Genomic DNA, 21,233 nt, shown 5'->3' with positions numbered 1-21,233 from the left:
CCCACCCCAGACCCTCTACATCCATACCCCAGGTTTTCCACATCACTGAGGACAGACCAGGTAGCGTTCCCGTCAGGAGGCAGAGGTTGCTCTTAAGAGCAGGAGAGGATTTGTGGACCAGTATTTAATATAAACCAGTCTTTTGTGCTGATTGAAGCCTGGCACCGCCAGGCCTGTGTTGCTGTGAAGCACTCCCTCACCTCTCAGGTCCATTTGGTGGCTCTCCCTCGGCAGACTCCTTCCTACCTGCTGTGTTTACAGCCTTGTTTCTCAAGCTTCAGCGCAGAGCTTAGACAACGAGAAACTAAAGAAGCAGGTCCTGCTTTAAAGGTCAAAGCATAATTCAAAAGGAATCTGCACCGGGCAGAGAGCCAGCAAGGAGTTCCCTGTTGCTCTGTCGCACCGCACCACATCACAGCCTGCATCAGGGAGATGCCGACTGGCTCTCAGATACACACACACCACCGAAAACAGCCTTCACCCTCAGCACTGCGTGTTACTACAAGCTCTGCTGCCACGCTGCCCTGCCCTTAGCTAGGCTGCTATGCCCTGTGAACTGAACATATCCCATGGTGTTGGATCCACCGCTTTGTTTCCTACCTGCCTAAGCAATCTCCATGCTGTTCCCTTCAGTGGTCTGTTCCTTGTTTGCACTGAATTCATGCTCCTTCCTATTCACAGCTCTACTAATGATCAGGACTGCAAAGCCTGTAAAGGATTGGATTTGTATCACAACAGCCATGGCCCTCGCACACAAGGAGTGTTATTTACCACCGCTCCCCTCCCTCCAGCAGTGTGTTAACTTCAGTGTTCCTCTATCACAGGATGGGAGGGATCATGAGAAGGGACCGGCAAGCAAGGCTGGGACGATTTGACAAAATAAAAGCACCCAAAGGCTATCGTTTAAAACTCTGTGGTAGCTCCCAGCCTTGTTCAGAGCTTCAGGAATACCTGAAGTTTCCATTCCGGATTGTTTCCACTTCCAAAATGTGACTGCGTGTGTTTGCCCCTGCACAAGCTGAGCTTACAGCCTGCCATTATGTCAAGTTTCCTCAGCTAACTTGGCTGAAGGATAGAGTCTGCATTCAAGTGCCTGCCTCTGGGTGGGTCCCTCAGGGTGCCACTGCGGCTTGACACTGAATATCCTGTTTGTATTGTTTCTCTGCACCAGCAGCAGCTCAGCTCGGGCCACTCGGCATCAGAAATAGTTCTGTCACTGCAGTTCATCTGATACTGGGCTCACACGTCAGCGTGCCATTTATCTAAAATGACAGTAAAGAATTGTAACCAATATAGGTAGAGAAATCATCTTTAAAAGTAATTTACCTGGAACCACACACATAAAAAATGGATTAGTCATAATTATAGATTTTTCCAGGGCTCTGTTCCAAATTTTACTCTACAGAATGGTTTCACTCTGCATTTCTGCATCTTAGTGCTTTCAGCTTGTTTTAAAGTTCAGCCTCAGCCTTCATTTCTTCAGGCTTGTGAAGCCTGTTTTAGGAAGAATGAACAAGCCCCTTGCAATTGGTTCCTCTTCTCAGCCCAGGGCTGTGGAGATGCATTGTAAGACCCACGGGACGGTCTGAGTTGAAGAGCTGAAAACAAACCCACGCAGTGAAGCAGAGGGGACAAATCTGATCCGACCCTGGAGTCAGCTGTTCTCTCCTTTTGGTTGTGTTGCCCTTACCATGCTGCACCACTCTTTTCACACTCACGTCATGCTGCTTCCATTCAAGAGAAACAGTATGAAACTTCAGTTTTGTATGTGGGAGACCAGCAGGTACTCAGCTGCTGAAGGAAAAACAGTCATGGTTCAGCTCCTGTTCCCTTTGGACGCCGGAATAACAACAGGGATTACTGGAGGAGGCACGTCAACACCACGAGACCTGCTCACCTCCCTGTTTGCCCTGTTAGTCCCACTACAGTTAGCAGCAGTGCAAAAACTACTATATGCTGAGGGGCCAAGGATACCAGCCCATCCCCCTGTGAGGTGTGTTAGATACCCATCTTAAAAGCACAGTAATAGAGTTAAATATTGTCATTATGATTAGTAGCATACACAAGTAATGTCGGCGTGAAACCAAGGTAAGCCGCCTCTTTGCAAACTGCTGCTGACAGCAGGCTTTGCCTTGGAGGTTATCCCAGTACAGATCTCCTTTCTAGCTGGCCAAAAGACGTGAAGGCAGCAAAAATCCCCAGTGCAGGCAAAGTCTAAAAGTATATTACATGAATCTGTCAGCTGGTGGTTGTGAATGGACTCACATGTGTTTGCTAAAATTGTTTCCTGGGATGCTGCACTCTCTCTGCAGAGTCAAGTACATTTATGCATCTACTCTGTTATCTGTATGATAACATAATTATGATTTTCAGTAATTCAGGTGAATTTGCACTAACTGATCGCTGAGGCCCTTCCTCAAATCCCACCTATTACATTTAGCTATAAATAAAGTAGAAGCGGGAAACTGGAAGAGACTGGGTGGGACGGAACAAGGAAGGAAGGAAAGATGGAAGGAAGGAAAAAAACATTTCAGAAAAGCTAAATTAGTTCTGCACAACACTATACATAAAGCTGGATTTTGCAACATCTCACATACTCACTCTTTCTTTAAGCAGTGAAGACTTCCTGTGCCATAACTGCCAGCTATACTAAAAGCAAGAAGCATCTTGTCCACCAAAAACATAAGATGGGGGAAACCTTCGTAAATATGTTCCTTTTGTTAACGCTTGGTATGTTTAGAGGTACAGAGTCAGGATATTTCTCACCAGAAAGTTACTTTCTCATCACTCACTGGGTGGTGAGATCTCCTGCAAGGCGATGCCATTTGATTTGCTGCCTTTTCTGGTACTGTAATTCAAGTCCACAAAAAATATTTACCCTGCAGCCTGTGGAGAGTGTTTCTGTTCGCTTGGCAGACAGCACAGAAGCCTCTTCTTATCACCATGAGATCCATCTATATTAGTTGCCTAATCCTAAGCCATTAACATCAGTGAGAGAAGCAGGGTTCTTCCCTTCCAAACAAATGAGCTGTGTTTCATATAGACACACACCAATTCATGCAACGACTGCAAACGAGTTTCTTCTAGCTACTGCAACTCCCATTTTCATAGTGCTCCTTCTGTGCTTATGCACCATGTAATGGTGTGGCACTGTGATTAAATTTTGTCCTGATTTCACACATTTAGTCATAAAAGATTTATGAACAGTAAGTTTTAGCTCGTACAAAGCTTCCCTTAGTAACATACTGCTTTGAAATGTCTTAACAAATGACGAGAAAGATGATCTTTCATCTTGAGTAAAACACGCGTCAAATGTAAGACCTGGTGCTAATATAACAAACTTCCCGTTCCCTTCTAGCAGAGTCTCTAAGTATGTATGTAATAATTGTGGCTGAGAAGATGCAACAAAGAGGGAAAAAGAATCAGGGTGGCAAGGGATGTTTTCCAAATAGTTCAGAGATTTTGGTCAGAATTCCCCAACAGCTGCGAACATGAGAAATCTCCAACAAGCCAGAGTTAACTTTTGGTTTGGCTGCACGTTCCACCAGAACAATACAGATGTTTCTCTTTGAGTGAAAACACTGCGTTCACCATTTAAACAGTGAGCTGTAAAACATAGGACAGGCTTTAAAACAGTTTTATGAAGAAAATCATAAAAGTATATTCAGTTAAACACAAATTAACCAAGCACTCCTACTGTAACATCTCCACAGAAATCATTGCCATGTTCCATCAAACCCTATTTTCAGGCTGCCTGGAAACTCCAGAGTCAACCCAAAAATTGTGTCTGATGTCACAGCATTGACCTTACTGAAAGTCACTTACCAAAAAAGTAGTTTCTGTTCCAGAATGTCTCTGTTGTAATACAGGGGTTATTCATGTCCAGAGGTACTTTAGGATACATAAATGATGAATTTTGTAGGAAGTCACTACCTTCTGTAAAGTAACACAGTCATAGTAAACGTGTCTTATCAAACTGGCAACTTCACAGTCGTAAACTCCAAGTTATCCAAAAGCAGATCTTGAGGGTATTGCTCCCTCCTTCAGCTTCTTTCCTTCCCTTGTCTCCTTGCACCTTGTGATGCCCCATCAGGAAAGACTCACTCTACATTTCTTGTTCTCAGTTAGAAAAGTTTGCTGTGCTTCTCGCTGAAACTTTTCTTCAAATAACAATGCATGAACAATATTTGCAGCTGGGACTTTCCGGCTGAATAACTTAGAAAAAGACGCACCCCTTCTTTCAATAAACTGGAATATACAGTCTTGTCCTTTATGCAGTCTCAAGAGAAATGCTGTCAGAGAACTCTGTGAAAACCTTAGGGTCAGTATACCTCACTGCCAAGGTTATGTTCAGCTCCTGTGTCCAAGTGCTACCATCCCATATGGGTAAATTCAAATTCCCTTCAAACTTCTTTCAGGACAGCAAAGCATTGGTAACTTAACTGTAAAGCATTCTCTTCTGTGCTCAGTCGTCTGGGATTACAAGCAGTTCCTCCATTACTTTTGGTATGTTTTCATTAATTAGCTCAGTGCAAATTTACAGCACCCCTTCCTTGAAATAAATCTGAAATCAATAATGACATCTAATAAAAGATAGTACTTTTTCCTCCAGTCTTGTCTTCCACTAGTAAAGGAAAATGATGCCAACTGACTTCATCAGCCTATGAGGATTAAATCATTACTTATGTTTCAGAAATGAGAAAGTGTAATTTAAACGTTGAGCACATGAGTAAGCAGTGAGTCAATATTCAGCATATTAACTGAATGCACTCAAAGTGATAGAGTTTTTTTCTTGAGCCTGGCGAGACTGAGCCATAACAGTTCCTTTTATAGCTGGAGATCAGCGTGACTGAAGAACCCTCCTTCAGTCCAGACGCTGAAGTTGAGTCGGGCGCGTTACCTACGTTCCACTGAATGTCGCCTACAGAAAATAAATAAATAAAAATCAGGATATGAATAAGCAAGATGAAAGAGTCGTGATTACCTTTTGGGTCAGCATACAAAGAACATGGGAGCACTGTTGGCATACTACTATCTAAAAATTAATCAAAAACCTTACCAGTCAAACAGGCAGATCTGTCAGCCTGTTTCTTTCTACAGACACCATCAGGAGCAGCGACGGACACTGAGCTCTGAAAGTTCAAATATTGTTGGTGTTCCCTAGAAAGCTTCCCTTACGCTGAATGTAAATCTGTGTCTCAGATTTCAGGCAATTATTTGTAGTTTCCTAACCCTGGTGCTCTCAGTGATGCCAGCCCCTGCTAACACAAGATACCAGCACCGATCTTCACAAATCTTTTATCGGCTTCCTCCTTTTCTGTGGCCATTAAAGCGTTTGTTAAAATGGAGCGGTGAATGCTGCCTAGATAGCCTAAGAGATTCAGATCTACTCTCTTCCATGCGGTGCCAGAGTTTGGCCAAGTACGTTTAAGAATCATATGCAAATTCAATTCATTTCTGCTTTGGGGCAGCAGCAATTTCATTATTATTATTATTTGCACTTATTTACGGGGTTTGTTCCCTGCCGGAGGAGCCACCCGCGGGGCAGCGGGCACAGGGCCGAGCCCCCCCCCTGCGACCAGGCCGCGACCAAGCCGCGACCAGCCCCGACCCCATCCCCGGCGCTGCCGTCCCCATGGCAACGCCGCTCCCGCCACGTGACCGGCGCGGCCGCTCCCGTCGCCATGACGACGCCCCGCACGCTCCATTCATCCCCCGAGCCGAGCCTCCCCCGTCACGTGACGCGGGCAGCGCCGCGCTCTCCCCCCCCCCCCCCCCGCTTTCCCCCCCCCCCCCTTCCGGGCCGAGAGGGGAGGGGCGGGGCGGGGAGGGGGGCGAGGCGCTGCCGTCAAGATGGCGGCGCGCGGGGCGGGCAGCGCCTGAGGCCGGAGCCCGGCAGCGCCCGGAGCCCCGGCGCCCGCCTCGGCCCCCGGACCGCGGCCATGGAGAGCGAGGAGGAGCAGCACATGACCACGCTGCTCTGCATGGGCTTCTCGGACGCCTCCGCCATCCGCAAGGCGCTGCGCCTGGCCAAGAACGACATCAACGAGGCGGTGGCGCTGCTCACCAACGAGCGGCCCGGCCTCCACTACGGCGGCTACGAGCCCATGGAGAGCGGGCACGGCCCGGCCGGCGGCCACGGCTCCCCCGCGGGAGGGCCGGGACCCCGCGACGGGGACGGAGGAGGCGGCGGCGGCACCGGCGGTGGCGGTGGGGGCGGCGGCAGCGGGGGCTTCGACCCGCCGCCCGCATACCACGAAGTGGTGGACACCGAGGTGAGCCCCGGGACGGCGGCTCCGGGCTGCCCCCGAGCTCTCCCGGCGGAGGGTGAAGGGTTTGGGGGGGGAGGGGGGTGCGGGGAGCCCCCCGGCAGCCCCTCGTGGTGCCCCGGCCTCTGCCCGTGTCCCTCTGCCCGTGTCCCTCTGTCTCTCTCTGGGTGTTTTTGCAAGGTGAAGAGCACCTGGTATCGTTATTTTTCTTGGCATTCACGGAATGCATCGCTGCCCCACGATCCCCCCCCCCCCCCCCCAGCCCCGTGCCTTCTTGCATAACCCCGTAGTTGACCGCAGAGCGTATTTTTTTTTAAACGCCGTTTGCTCGACGCGAAGGAAGGTGCGAATCCTGGGTTTTGTTTGGGTAGGCCACGAGTTCGCCCGTGGAAATACAACCAGTTCAAGTGTTTTTAAAACAAAGGCTTTAACTCGTTAATTATAGCTGCGTTTTAAAAAGACGCCTGAAGCAGGAGGGCTGGCAAATGTCAGCCTCGCACGCTTCTTCCCCTTCCTCCCTGTTCTGCTTTTTTCCCTCCTCTTCCACGCTTTTCCAGAACTCGGAGCTCCTTGGCCAGCAAATTCGCTGATGGCTCTTGCTGTGCTGCCTGGAACGCGCTTGCAGCACTTACCTGTAAAGCCTTCTCCGCCTCCAGCTCTGTTCTTCTCCAAAATTTCCAAGGTGCCTACGAAAAGAGCTAAGTCAGCACTCAGGAGCCCATGGGGGTGTGAGAGCAGAAGAACGGAGCAGCCCCACTGTGCGGTACCAAAGGGCCACCTTGCACGGTGTGTTTCAGTGGCCCGCAGCAGATGCCTAAGCACGTGAATAACAACAGACTCATGCACCTCAAACAGTATCCTGGGGATACTGAGCCAGAAGGGATATCTTTCTGTGCACTTACCTATAAAAACATATATGAAGAATACATGCACGTATCTACTTGTACGTAGCTACACTTGCACGGATCGTCCACGTCCAGTGTTGGTTTGTTGCCTGAAGTCCCCTCTTGCAGAACAGCGATACGCGATCCTGTTCGCTGAATTAACTGGTTTAGATCCTTCGCTGGTGTACGATAGTGATGTATGCTTGTGGAGTAAGCTGATCTGTAGGGCCGCACGTGTGCTGTGCGGAAGAGGAGTTGCTTTAAATTCCCTGACTGAAGCAGTAGGGAATGAGTTTCTGGCCTTTGCTTTGGAGGGTTGTGAGTGAATGAGAGTTCTGCTGGTTGGTGTTCAGAGCTTGTTAGCTGTGAAGAGGGTGGATTTCCGTGTCAGGTATCTCGTGGTTCCGGATGGGACTATCTGGGCTGTCAGTGTGACGTTTAAAGAGAAGCTGTCAGTGTAAGCTTCAGACGACTGCATTTTTTCCCCTTCTGTTCCTATTACAAGTGACACTGACAACTCTAAGAGTTTTTTTCTGTTATTTCAGTTTGTATGTGTGATCAAACTTACTTATACTTCAGTTTCGTTTGCCACCCGTGTTCTTGTTTGCTTTGTGCTCTTGTTAACCCCCAGGAGGGAAACCAAAACGTTTGAATATATGCAAATGACTGCAAATCCACAAAATAAGCATAGAAGGATTGAAGTATCTTACTGCATGAACCTTTATATGAATTCAGGCCTCAGTTTAGTAATTGGATCCATTTGCATATGAACATCTGTCAGCTCATGCATGTGTATGCATTACATTTTTGTCATGCAAGAGCTATCCATGTAAAAGTCTTAAGACTTGGGATTATTTCCTCTGTTTATTTGCCTAATATTGCAATGCAACCTAGCAGCTTTGACATACTTCATGAAAAGGGAAATCGTATATGATCAGTTCTTGTTCTTTTTATTCTCCAAGTGTAACGTGGAACTGTACTTAATAAACTGCATTATTATTTAGGTAGTTAATTAGTAGGAAGTTTTCCATTCTGAACGAGCTCGTGGCCTGTGAAGCCTTACAGAGAGCCCATTGCACAGACGCCCCTATTACTTGTTGTAGTCACGCACGTCATGTTGAAACCTTGTGAGTAGTACACCCGTACTATCCTGTGGCAACACAATTCGGATGTTATTTCTGTTTATCTTCCTGTCAATATCCTCTCCCCTTCTAACAGCTCTGAGAGCATGCGTTCCTCCCTCTCATCGTAATGCCAATTTTAATGCTTGCTTAATGGGGAGGCAGGGATGTTTCTTGGTTTGATTTTTAGATTGTATATATCAATAATGTGCACAAACATATAAACGAAATAGAGCACAGCCCTACTTTTCCCCTAAATAAATTTTTCTGGTCTAGTAATCTTTTTTCATCACTAAATGAACAAAAGTTAGGGTTAGATTTGTTAATTTAAAAATAACAGGACGACTTCAGCCGTGCTCCAAGATGTGTGTGTAACAGCTCTATACTTCGTACATGTTTGTTTTTTTTTTTTTTGGCTGAGTGCAATTTACTGTGCAAAGAAGGGTAGCTTTATGAATGATTAGACACTTTACATTTTCTCTAATCAGTAATGAACCCGTTATGTTTGCGTATGCTTGCTTGGTTCTGTTACATAAAGTTAGTCTGTTCCGTTCAGTAAGCACAGTGATCAAAGAAGGGTTTGTCTGTTGGTGTTCTTTGAGCATATCACAGCAACCCAGTATGTATCTTACTAACAAAAATCTTACTAATAAAATCATCTTGCCTTTGGATAGGATACTAAAGCCATCACAAATCCTGTTCCGGTGGTCCAGGCTGCTTCAGGGGCTTCTGGAGGTGTTATAGGAGGCTGAATTTGGAAGGCAGCAGCTGTGAACTGGCCCAGCATGTGCTGTGTATTTTATGAGACCTGAGATAAGGACATGCATAAACTCATTTTCACAAGGGCTGAAACTTGAGTTTCAGCAGGCTCATGTCTTCCACGGAGCGCACAACTGATTCAGTTCTGAGTTAATACCTGTGGTCTGTGGAGTTGGTGCTGCTGGCGTGACCGTGCTTAATTAATTTGGAAGTAGGAAGCGGGCTTCACATTTCTTCCTGAAATCTCAGGAAGTTCAGCTTTAGGTTTCCAGTTGGCTTGATGTTTTTGCCCTCTGCGGTGCCAAACCGCTTTGACAGGCTGAGATCACCTGCTGTTCCAAGAGGTTACTTTGCCTGTTTGACACAACTTTTATGTTTCTGTCTGTTGGCTGAAGTGAATCTGATAAGTACGTTTTGGCAAGAATCTGGGATTCTCTTGTGTTTGTTCCTTAGGCAACGTAAAGATTTTTACACTGTGATCTCTGGAGTGGGATGCAAGGTTATACTCATCTTTCATGTGACTGACGGATAAGCTCTTCTCTGAACTGCTGCTAAGTCCTTAAAATTTATGATGAAACTATAAATGAATGTGATGGCAATGTTTGTCAGTGTCCACAAACTGTCCCGAGGGCCCTAAGTGCTGACGTTCACAAGCTGGGCAGGAATAGGATGGAGAGGGGCAGGCCAGGCAAATATGAGCAGAGAGCCTGAAATTGTGTTAAGGGTGGGAACCCACTTACGCTGTTTGTATAACCCTTCCTGAAAAGAAATCTTGACTTGTTTTTAAACAGCTCCTGCGAGTCGTTACTCTGACCTTTTGGGTAAATTGTGATCAGCGGGTTGTGTTACCTTCCAGCTATTCCTGTCTCCTTCAGCACGTGCTCTTTTGATGTTGTTTTTTTTATTTTATTTTATTTTAGTTGAACGGGATCAAAAGCTCACATACACCAGATTTTACTAGATAATCTTTAACATAAAACTTGTCTGAAATTGCTCTTAGATGTTATGTTTGATTTCAGGAGAAGGGGCTGTGTGGAAGGAGCATGCCAGCAGCAGCAGCGAGTACTGGCACCGGCAGCAGCTTCTCACTCGCTGCTCACACTGCAGGACTTCGGTGTGCGAACCCTCTGCCTCCTTCTGAACCTCTCTGAGCTTCTAGGGTGTAAAATGAGGATAACGGTCCGTGCCGTGTGGGAATACTGCAGACACTGGGCTTGTGACAGTCTCTGGTCCTTGGATGGAAGGAGCTGTGTTTATTTCAAGGCAAAAATAAGCTATTTAGGAAACGCGATGGACTTTACACTGCAGCTTTGTAAATGTAAAGTCAGTCTCCTGTCCTGTAAGTAGAGTTGAGCTTCACAAAAGTGACTGCTGCTGGCACTCTCGTGTGGAAGTTTTACAGTGTGGCTTGTCTAGGAATTGGCCTTGTAAAGCAATTAAGCAATCAAATAAAGCTCTGTGCTGCGTTCTGGCGCTGGGTCCTGGCGGGCTGCCACCTCAACGTCAAGTGGAATTAGTACTTTAGCACTCCTGGGTTTCAGCATCTCTGCTCTCAAAAATGACACCTGTGGTCCTGGGGTAGCCAAAACCTGAAAGGAGGTGCAGCTTCTACATCAGTGCTTTCCTGGGTTTCGAAAGAAAAATCTCTGCTTTGTCAGTGTTTTATCCGGCACGATAGTAACAGATGCTACAGGAAGGTGGCGAGAATGGGGGTAGTACTGAGAGGGACGGCTCATTAACTTTAAGAGCAAGCTTTGTTTTGAATACTTTATGAGCCCCTTACCATGTAATATGGCTGTTGGAGGAATTTTTAGGTTGAGACCAGCACATTGCGGTTATTGGAGCATTGGTGGTGCCCGTGGAGGTAGCGGGCAGCTCTGCAGCCGGCTCCTCAGCTGGGCAGGAAGCTTCTGATAAAATGTTCTCAGGAGGCATTTGCTGGTCATCTTCCCAGTTTGAAGTGCTATTCTGTGGCAGCTGTTTAATAAGGAAGTGAAATGCTGAGGAAGAACGAGAATAAAAACAAATTAGCCAGTGTTAGAAGTTAATTCCAGCAAATCATTTGGATTGCTTTTGGGTTGAGGCACAGTAGCTCTTTGTATGAAGAGGGCGAAGATGGAAAGGAAGTGCCTGTTTCTTTTGTAAACTCTCAACTCGAAAAAAAACACGCGTTTCTGCTGCCATAGGAGTAGCCTTTGGTATGTATGTTTCAGTTATGCTTCGTGGGCCAAATTAAAGCCCCGGTGTGCTCGGTGCTTCTCGCTGCTTGCCCTTCCTGCTCGCTGCTGTGCAGCAGTTCCTGCTTCTTTGGTTCCGATGCCCGGCGGAGTGGTCTTGGGAGATGCTTAAAGGTTTTGGTCCTAGTTGTTAACCACAACTTTGCAATGAATGGTACGCTGCGGAACTTGCACTCAAGCTCATTGCCAGCTGCTTTTGTGGTACTAGTTTGTGTCTCACCACACCTCCGTGTACGCAGTGTCAGGGAACCAGCTCTCCCTTCCAGATCTTGAACACTGGTCACAAAAGCGTTGTGCTAAATCCTTTATCTCGTGCTTCTGCAGCACGGCTCTGTTAATGCCTGGTGTTCTGGCAAAGGGGAGTAGAAGTAATGGCTTAATTTTAGGCACTGAAATGCCAAACAGTTGTGATTCACTGTTTTATTGTATTAAAGCACAATGTTTATCTGATACCACACAAAGTTATTTTGAGGTATTTGGAAATCAGCAGTGTTTTTGTGCTTATGAAAACTCGAGGGCTGGGAGGAATATTGGTATCAACTCAGTGCCTGGATGTTTGTACTTACGCCAAGGGAATAAATTATTTAAATATTTCAGACAATGCTGAAAACACGTGTAAGATAAGCGTGTGTTTTCCCTTGATTTCTTACGAGTGGCTTTCTTAACAGAGCTTTCCGTGACCTTTCCCTGGCCTACAGCTTGTTTTTGAGCTTGGAAATGCACTGCTGAAAGTGCTCGTAACAAACCTCTCTGATTCCACTGAATGCTGGGGTAGTTGTAATACAAAAAGTTTCTAGTTTGTTTTAAGTTAAATGGATCTTCTAATTTAAACAGGATTTTTACAGAGCCTTGATTCTTGTTGCTGTAACGCTTAGCGCTGAGTTCATCTCTGAACGACTAGGCAAGTACATTGGGGAATATTGCATGGTAACATTGCATCACTCTGGAAAGCAGGGGTACAGTTCAAGCACTGTTTTTAGAAAATCCTGGTTCATTTCAAGCTTTATTGATTCCCCTTCCCACCATCCAGTTCACGTCGTGTTCTTCTTCCCAATTTCCTATAGTTCTTGGGGTTTGAGAGGTGGGGAGGAAGCTGTGTTTGTTGTAGATTATTTGTTATAATCCTTCACGCGTACTAAGGAGGGCTTAGTCCAACCAGGCATTCCCGACAATGCACTCTTATTACTCTCAGTTGAGGTCAGGTTCCAAAACATTGTGTGAAAACAGTCACTAAATAAATCAGATTTTTTTTGGAAGGGATTTATAGTGAGGTGAGAATCTGAATCAGCTCTGATTAGATGGGGTGCATAACACAGGATTTATTTTCCTTTAGTGGTAGACTAGGATCATTACTTCCTATTAACATGATTAAGTACTATTTACTAATATTAACACTTTGTGTAATGTAGTGCATAGCAGAAATATGAGCTAAATGACTTAATTTCTGTGTGAAAAGAAAAAACTGTGATATAACTAACCAGCAAGGTTACTTTCTCGTAGCAGAACATAAATAACAAATAACGTTCCTTTCTGTCATTTTACTCAAAATTTTGCATACACATGCATTTTTATCGGCAGAAAAAAATTAAGGGCAAGATACTATAACTGCTTAAGGTATAAAGCAGTTAAAGATTGTTACTGTGCTTTGAAAATAAGTAGCTGTTCCTCAATAAAATATGTAGGGATATTTTCCAGATCTGCCACTTAACCGGAGTTTAAAGAAGTTCCTGAAGCTCTGGGAGTACCGGTTTATAAAAAAAACACTTCTGTTCAAATAAGAAAATATAAGTTTAAAAATCACTGTCTACCTCATGCTGGTGTTTTCCAGCCTGAGTGCGAAGCAGTGGCTTTGATTTATTTGAAAACCTTTATGTTCGTACTCCAGTGAATCAATTCTAGGCAACAGAATATCCTCCTCCTAACAGTTAATTAAAATGAAGGGGGAAAAAATGCCATCCAGGTACAAAAGTAAAAGCTGCTTTAATCAGCAGTCTGGCAGATAGGACTGTCAAGTCATGACTTCAGGATTCATAGCTTCTCCCAGAAGTTGATGGACATAATAGATCAGGGAGTAGAGAGCTGCTCTTTCTGTTTTTATGGATATTTGATGTATTGCTTCTGTATTGCCTCCACCTGAGCATTTTGTGGTACTTTGCAAAACACCAGTGGATCGTACATCAACCTGCTGTGGCAGAGGCAAGTGTCGTTACTGCCACTCTGCTGCTGGGGAAGCTGAAGCACTCACAAATTGATTTCCTCGTTATTGGTCAGTATATCTGTGATAAAAGTGAAAGGTGGATCTAGGATTTTTTGTCTTCTAATTCTGGCCCGAAGGATTTCGTTTTTCATTGCTGCTTTTCAGAGCAATTAAACTTGATTCTGTTTGTTGGTATATAATAATAATATACAAGTGTTTTTTTAGCAATACAGTGAAACATCAAAATCCTGTTTTCTTGGCTGCAAAATGCTGAAATCGCGTGAAAATCACTTACTGGAGAAGCATGAGGGAAGGAAACAGATCTGCTGGTATCTTACAAACCCTGGTCCTACTGCTTATTGAAAGAAACACGACTTTCTGGTTCCGTTTCAGAAATTATACTAGATTCAAGAGCACCTAATGGAACTTGGCTCTAGTGACACTAGATTGCGCTGGTAGCCTTCTATCAAAATCAAATTAACAAATTTAATTTGTAACTTGACTGTAATTTCATTGCTAAGAGCGCCAATTAACATCAAAATACTCTCTTAAACTCCTTTTTATTTTATGTAAAGTGACCGACGTGGTAAGCGTCAGTGGCTTTAGTTAAACGCTGTTTGATGAGTTAATTAGCTGAATGCTACGGGAATACATCTTGAAGCTTTGAACTATGACCTTTTGGCAATTGAAGTTAATTTATATTTCACTTCCTATGTGAGGGTTAGTCTTTGTTCTGTGTTAGTCTGCCTTGGAAGGGTTTATGCTCAAACTTGGGCAACACATTGTTCATCAGGTATTTAACAATCTTTATTCAGACTTGCAAACAACTTGGGGAGGTGCCAGGCCCCCAGAGTGACAGTCGTGAATCAGCACTTGAAACTGTTTAAGTGAGAATATTTTTCTTGGGAGTCTGTGTGCATGTATGGGTATAACTGCTTTTGGGCACCTTGAAAATAAGCCAAAAATAGCCGTGTGACCCTGCTAAAATGGAGGAATCTTCATCTTCCATGCCTGTACCTCTTCCTACACAAGAGCTCTGATGTTAAAGGTTTGTCAGTAAATGCTTTTTGGTCTCGAGACTTGAGCTGCAGAAGGGAGAATTATTGCAGAGCGTGTGATGTGCAACGTGATTTTCTATCTCAGAAAACAGATGGTTCCTGAAAATTTTTGAACAATCAGTCTTTGGATGACCAGTTAACTGCCAGGACTAGTCCCACTGCTTTTGTACTGTTCTGCTGTTGGAAAGGATCCCTACCAATCCTGAACTTGTCAGGTGCCAGTTTCTCTGAAGAAAAGTGGGTGTTGGTTAGTGAGCCAATATAAAGTTGTGGAAAAGCTTATGTTGCACCTTGCAACCTTAATAAATCCTTCACTTTAAAGAGCGGTGCACAAATCGATTTAAAAGTTGGATGGGGAGCTGCTTGATTTTTGTGCAGAAAGACACTAATTATGAAAGAGCAGCAATATGTTTTTAGAGAGACTTACTCAGATAAGGTATGTTGTAAGAAACCTGCAGAAATATGCACTGAACATGGAGATAATCTCCAAGGGCATTAGCTTTATTAATGGTCTGAAGCAGAGTTCGAGTTTGACTTTTAAACTACCTGGGCATGGATTTGAGCACACTGCAGGTTTCATGCTAGCTGTGAAGCTGCTTTAATGTGTTACATTCTAAAATTAATCCATAATTAATCTTGACACTTTCTGGGAAGGATTTTAGTAGCAGAAAACTGATGTGTAAGAATGCCTTGTCATCTGTAATTAACAGAATGTGCCAAAGACGTGCTCCTTCAGTGCAGACAGTTCCCTTTGTTATTAGGGCAATATTTCCAGTACTGCACCCACTGTTATTGCTTGTGTAAAAGATCTTCTTGCTATGTTGCTGGTAGACTCAATATAGCAATAGGCCAGTTGTGTTCTTAGCCCAGCTGTTTTGGTAATGTCCGTATATGTGAGTGCACAGCGAAGAAGAGGTATTACTTCACTCCTTGCGAATTTCTGTAGTACTGCAGGCACTGGCCACGGCCTGTGGGGAGAGAAATAACGAGCAGCTCCCCTGAGATGCAGATGGGGAAGCAGAACAACAACACGTGGAGTTTTTCAGCAACAGTAGAAAGTCTGCGCTGCTGTTAGGCTGCACCTCTCCAACACTAACGTAAATAACAGATATTTTTATTTAACAGTTACCTTCCTCTAAGGATTGGAGAAACCATAGCGAAGTTAATGTCACCATTTGTTGAGATGCTTCTTTGCTGTGCCACAAGTCTAGGCTGAAATGCAATCTGTTACCTAGTGACTGGATGTGCGCGCTCCAGTCAGTCTTCCTTTATTAAACTAATTGTTGTGTTCTGTACTGATGCCATACGGGCTTTCTTTATAAATGCACGTTCATTTTCTACAGAAATTGATTCATGTTCTGGTTGGGTACCCTCTACAAAAGCTGTAGACTTAAGTGTTTGTTTAATCACTACAATGGGATATTTCTTGGAGAACTTTTGCTTTTAAATACCCTCGGTCTTTTCTTTTGGTCCTTTGGACATCTCTTCTCCAAAAGTTCATGTATTTAAACAAGGGTGATCTGCTAGATCAAACAACGAAGCTGGATATCCAGCTCTCTCAAAGGAAGTACGGCACCACGTTAGTGGCAAACTTGGGGCTGAATGTTTAGTGGAGGGTTGGGGAAGGTGGCACCTTGTTTCCCAGCCGTGTTTTCTTGCCTGAGTACGATTTGGTGTTACTCCTATAAATGTTACTGCTGCTCTCCAGAACCTGTTATTAGGTACAGCCTGTGTGCTGTTGTCACCTGAGCTAATTCCCTGTATAGGGTGTGCTCTATACAACTGCTGTTCCCTTGGTGTCACGTTCTTGAGTCATTATGAAAGTGAGTATGATGCATTTATGTCTTAATTAACAGATCTAATCCTGCAATAGCAAGTGCAGGGAGAGCTGGACGCACACTTCTCTATATAAATCTCATTCCTTGTGCACCACATCCTCCCGAGCTCAGTTGTTTCTTTGGACTTTTTCCTTTCTGTTCGCTCCGTTCGCTTTCCTGATGCTATATTTTACTCTCAGATGTGTTTCCTGCTTGTCCTTTCTCCCGGCGTGTCCCTGGCCGCTCTCCTGTTGCCACCACACGCTCGTGTTTTCCTCGGCCTCTGGCAGCCGCTGCCGGGCCTGCTCCAGCCGTGCTCCTTCCTCCCACCTGGATTCTCGGCCTTCTGGAAGCCACAGAGAGCCCATGGGATCTCTTTGACGTGTGGGATAGCCAGCATCAATGTGAAGTTAAAAAAAATAAGGCATAAATAACTTGTGTAGCATTCCGTTTGGCACTCCTGAGGCAGTTACCTCATCTGGCGCTTAACGAAGAACGGGGCTAATTCCGAGTGCTGCCTGTGCACAGAAATAGCTGCCGTTAGTGACACGGGCAACAAACCTGAAAAGCTGAGCTGCAGGCTTGTACTTGCTTCTTCCCCGTTCGCCTTCCAGAAGGCTTTCCAGTAACTTATTTTGACTTCAGGAGATGGACAACAGCAGCTTCCTTGCTGGGCAACTATATCTGAGACTTGATATTTTCTTTACATGATTAGCTACTAAAAAAAATCCTGATCAACTGGATTAGTCTAGTTTATTTTCAATGTGATTGGGTGAAGGGGTAAAATTGGCCTCCCTTAAAATAAACTATTTCATAATCTCCAGCAGTTGTTGAACAGAAGATTAATATGCACACTTCTGTGAAGATCAGGGCTTGTACTCTAAAGTCTCTCAGGGACTAGAAGCACTTAGCACATGGCTCTAGGATCTGATATGCTAAGGAAGAAAACTTGCCACTTAGAGATGATAAGCAATTAGTCATGTAAACATAGCAGTTATCACCTACACGAGATGATAAAGGTATGTAATCAATTCAGATCGAAATATTAAATTCTACTTTGAAAAACAGAAGCAGCCTAAGGGTTGCTGAGAATTTGACATGCTGCTTATAAGCACAGCCATCTCTTCTGAAGCTAGTAAATCCTTTAAAGTGTCGAGGATGGATTAAAAAATTGCTTCACTTGAACTTTTTATTCACAGAAAAATGATGAAAACGGGAATTGCTCTGGAGAAGGCATTGAGTTTCCAACCACCAACTTGTATGAGTTGGAGAGCAGAGTTCTAACAGATCACTGGTCCATACCCTACAAGCGGGAAGAATCTCTAGGCAAGTGCCTAATTGCATCCACCTATCTAGCAAGACTAGGTAAGTTCTATTTCTACACACATAAAGATAATCTGCTCGGATTTCATAGACATATGGTGCGCAGTTATGCCTTTTGTATTAATTTTGCAGTCGTTAGCACCCAGCAGAGTGATCACATCTCTGTGAAAGTGGTTACCAATGAATTATTCTATCTAATGCTGTAAAAGGAGTGTTGATCTCTTTTTCTAAAGTAATTTGTTTACTTAAGCTTTTTTGGAGGGAAAAAAATGGAGCACATGTTTCTTTATGTTCTAATGATTGTAGGAATTACTGTTTTTTCAGAGCTGAATTACCGACTCATTTTTCATTGTGCTGGTAATTTTCCATTTGTAAAAAACAAGCTGTCATCTAAATTCATGCTGTACCAAGCTTGTGTAACTGGTTGTTTTTCCCTAGTGAAGTGCTTATAGTGCATTAGACCTGAATTTGACTGTTCTGTATTCAGTACTTTGGCTGGGGTTAAGTGTTATGGAGATGACATGCCCAACTCATGGTGTAATGAGAGTACGGGGCAGTTTTTCCAATATGCCTGACAGCAGACAAAAGGGACGTTATAATATGTAGGCAGAATAAAAGTGGTTAGTGATTCTGGCTTGCTTTGTTGATTTTTAACGTGTGTTAAAAGGCTATGTGTAGATTTGTGGGGTTTTTTTTTGGCGGGGGGAGGGATCTGGAGCATCAGGAATGATCTACGCTTAGTATTAAATTTTGAAGAGAGAAATGTGTGTGGTACTAATCACGGTTGAAGAAGTTGTAAAAGATTAAACATTTGGAAACTTCTTATTTCTAAAAGGCAACTTCTTTTGGTTCACGTTCTTTTGTGACTCAGAATAGCATAATGCTTAATAATCAATTAATAGTAGCTATTTTGTTGCTGCTGGTTTTGGTTGGCGTACCGAAAAACTTGCACTGAATTTTCTGAGGTAATCTTAAAACATTTACTTCTTCCTTTCTGTAAAGGTCTTTCTGATTCTGATGAGAATTGCAAGAGGTTTATGGACAGATGCATGCCTGAAGCATTCAAAAAGGTAAGCAGGTACAGTACGGTAATTCACTGCTTGTCTTTAAGTTGTTCATGGTGAAAATAGTGTCTTGTAATCCAGACTGATACATACTTCAGAAACTGCGGTAAACAGTGAGTGTGTTGCTAAATTAAAATCATATTCTGAAGTTGCAGTTCTGCAACTCTTATATGTATTTTTTCTTTTTTTCACTACTTTTCACCTCAGTGATTAATGCCTAACCTGCCTCTCTGGCTGTTTTTCTCTGGGTTATTGTGCATCTTCTCTACGGAGCTCCCCAAACCAGTTTTCTTCCCACTATTCTGTCCATTTTGGACACTGCTGAGTTTTTAGACTACATCATGTACAAAAACATGCATACACCTCTTAAAAAAAAAATTAGTCAGTCCTAATCTTAAAATACTGAGGCATAAGTATATTTAAAGAAAATGAAGATTTAAATGAAAAAATTTTTTTCCATTTGGCTATTAGAGTAATAACCTTGCATATCATTCATTTCACTCAACACTTTCTGCACTTTAAATAAAAATGTAGTCTACAGTGTAGAATCTGTAAAAAAAAAAAAAAAAAAAAAAGAATCTAAGTTCAGAATGTGCTAAGTTACAATTTGCTGAATTTTTTGCAAGTCAGTAATTGAGCCTGATTCGATTGTTTCTTAAAATGGTACAAAAAGTAATAGTATTTAAAATATCAAGCTCTTTAACTGTAAAGACAGCTAATGCTCAGAGCTAGCAGAAATTAAATAATGTTTGCAGATGGAAGCTTCAGGTCCTCTTTAACCAGCTAGGTTAGACCAGATTTAAAGAGCGTGTTTCAGTAGGTGGGAAAGCAGCACTAATAGCTCTCTTCATGGTACATGTTCTTTGTTTTCCAACAGAAACTGCTCAAAAAGTGAGTCGGTAAATGGTTATTACAGATGAATCAGTGCAGCTCTGCGGAACGTGTACTTGAAGATCTAATAGTCATATGTTCATGCTGCAAACAGTTGCATATTGGCTGTTCTTTACAAAGGTTATAATCTTACCAGTGAGTGGAAATGGAAATCAGTTTGCTTTGATACATACTAGTTTCTGTCACAAACTGATGTAAGGCGTAAGGCATTCTTCAATTAAATTACAAATTTAACTAACTCTTAAGTCATTAATATGGAAAGAGGATACAAAATAGCGTACCACCCATTGATTATTACACTCTAAGGAAACATTTGCTCTGAAAACAGTCGGGGGGGGGGGGGGATAAATTTCTCCTGTTTTACATGACTTTGCTCAAACTTCAAGAAATTTCTTCTTTTTTTTTTTTGGTAGCTGTTGACATCCAGTGCTGTTCACAAATGGGGAACTGAAATCCATGAAGGAATATACAACATGCTTATGCTGCTAGTAGACCTGGTTGCAGAAAGAGTAAAACAAGATCCTATTCCTGTGGGCCTGCTCGGTGTGCTTACAATGGTATTTGTCCTTGATGCAGTTTTTAATAACTATGGTGTTTTGAACTTTTGGGATCTGTTTAAGTAATATGGCGAATGAGGGTATACTAGTTCATTGATGAATATCCTCAAAATGTAGAAGTCTCCATTAATAACTGTCATAAATTGTCCTGTGTTTTGTGTGCAATATTAGGGTATTTCATTTTTAAGCTGCTGCTTCTTTTTATCCTATTTAAATTGTATATTGTCAAAAATACTTCACAACTGCTGCCAAGTCAGTGTTTATTTTTTGAAAACTGGTACACTGAGTTCATCTATCCCTTTATATGGATAGCTGGCTCACATGGATATTGGATATTGTCTACATAGAACTGAAATTTTAGGATCCTTTGTACAGTAAGAACTGAGGGGCAGGAGGCAGGGGTCATTTGTTGAACTTTAGTTTTTGCTAGATCTTTAATTGTCAACTAGAAGAATGTTCAACTGAAAAAGTCAATTATTATCAGGGTAAGTTTTGAGACTGGTGTAAGCTGTGCTGTTAATTTCCACGGTGTTTTTCTTTCAAGGCATTTAACCCCGACAATGAATATCATTTCAAAAATCGAATGAAGGTGTGCCAGAGAAACTGGGCAGAAGTCTTCGGGGAGGGCAACATGCATGCTGTCTCACCCATATCCACATTTCAGAAGGTGAGCGTGGCCATGCCCTAAGCTTATTTTTAGGGTAGATGGTTTTGTTTCAGAAAAGATTGGTTAGTAGGTACTTGTAACACAACAAGGCTTAAAAGTGTGATCAAGAATTACAACAAACAGATCTTCAGTCTATGTTGGTCTGTAGAAATGAATTCCCTTTTTCCTCTCAGATTGTTCCAGTTCTCTGTTGGAAACTGGATTTAGAAATTGCTGTGCTATCCTGTCTGAAGTAACACAACAATCAGATGGGTAGATCTGTTGTATCTAAGGACTGACATCTGTTGAGTATGAAATGACCGGGATAACTCAAGGTGTATAGTTCTAGCAGAGAATTCATGCTTTTCTGTCACCCAAGTTGGGGATATCTTCATCAAACACTGGCGAGA

General features: G+C 43.3%; 1 protein-coding gene and 1 long non-coding RNA gene across 7 annotated transcripts in view; one reads left to right on the top strand and one right to left on the bottom strand.

Moving 5' to 3' along the window:
- Positions 1-5,704, bottom strand: part of LOC106032991 (uncharacterized) — a 340,509-nt gene extending 334,805 nt beyond the window's left edge. For 2 of the 4 annotated variants that reach the window (XR_010833414.1, XR_010833416.1), the window contains exons 1-2: positions 5,060-5,703; positions 3,826-4,921 (exon numbers count right to left, since the gene is read on the bottom strand). This is a non-coding gene — a long non-coding RNA (uncharacterized lncRNA). Of the gene's footprint in view, positions 1-3,825; positions 4,922-5,059 lie in introns of all 4 variants that reach the window. The other 2 variants (XR_010833413.1, XR_010833415.1) reach the window with 2 other exon arrangements.
- A 121-nt stretch (positions 5,705-5,825) lies between these two features.
- USP24 (ubiquitin specific peptidase 24) overlaps positions 5,826-21,233 on the top strand; it is a 61,272-nt gene continuing 45,864 nt past the window's right edge. For 2 of the 3 annotated variants that reach the window (XM_048062107.2, XM_048062106.2), the window contains exons 1-5: positions 5,826-6,275; positions 17,542-17,707; positions 18,668-18,735; positions 20,034-20,177; positions 20,722-20,844. In XM_048062107.2, coding sequence (XP_047918064.2) covers positions 5,943-6,275; positions 17,542-17,707; positions 18,668-18,735; positions 20,034-20,177; positions 20,722-20,844 — 834 coding nt within the window. In that variant the 5' untranslated portion in view covers positions 5,826-5,942. Of the gene's footprint in view, positions 6,276-17,188; positions 17,362-17,541; positions 17,708-18,667; positions 18,736-20,033; positions 20,178-20,721; positions 20,845-21,233 lie in introns of those variants that run through there. The other variant, XM_067001209.1, reaches the window with a different exon arrangement.

This window comes from Anser cygnoides, chromosome 8 (genome assembly GCF_040182565.1).
Source record: "Anser cygnoides isolate HZ-2024a breed goose chromosome 8, Taihu_goose_T2T_genome, whole genome shotgun sequence".
Lineage (NCBI taxonomy): Eukaryota > Metazoa > Chordata > Aves > Anseriformes > Anatidae > Anser > Anser cygnoides.
The sequence above is the reverse complement of the archived record's forward strand: the minus strand, read 5'-3'. Positions and strand labels throughout refer to the sequence as shown.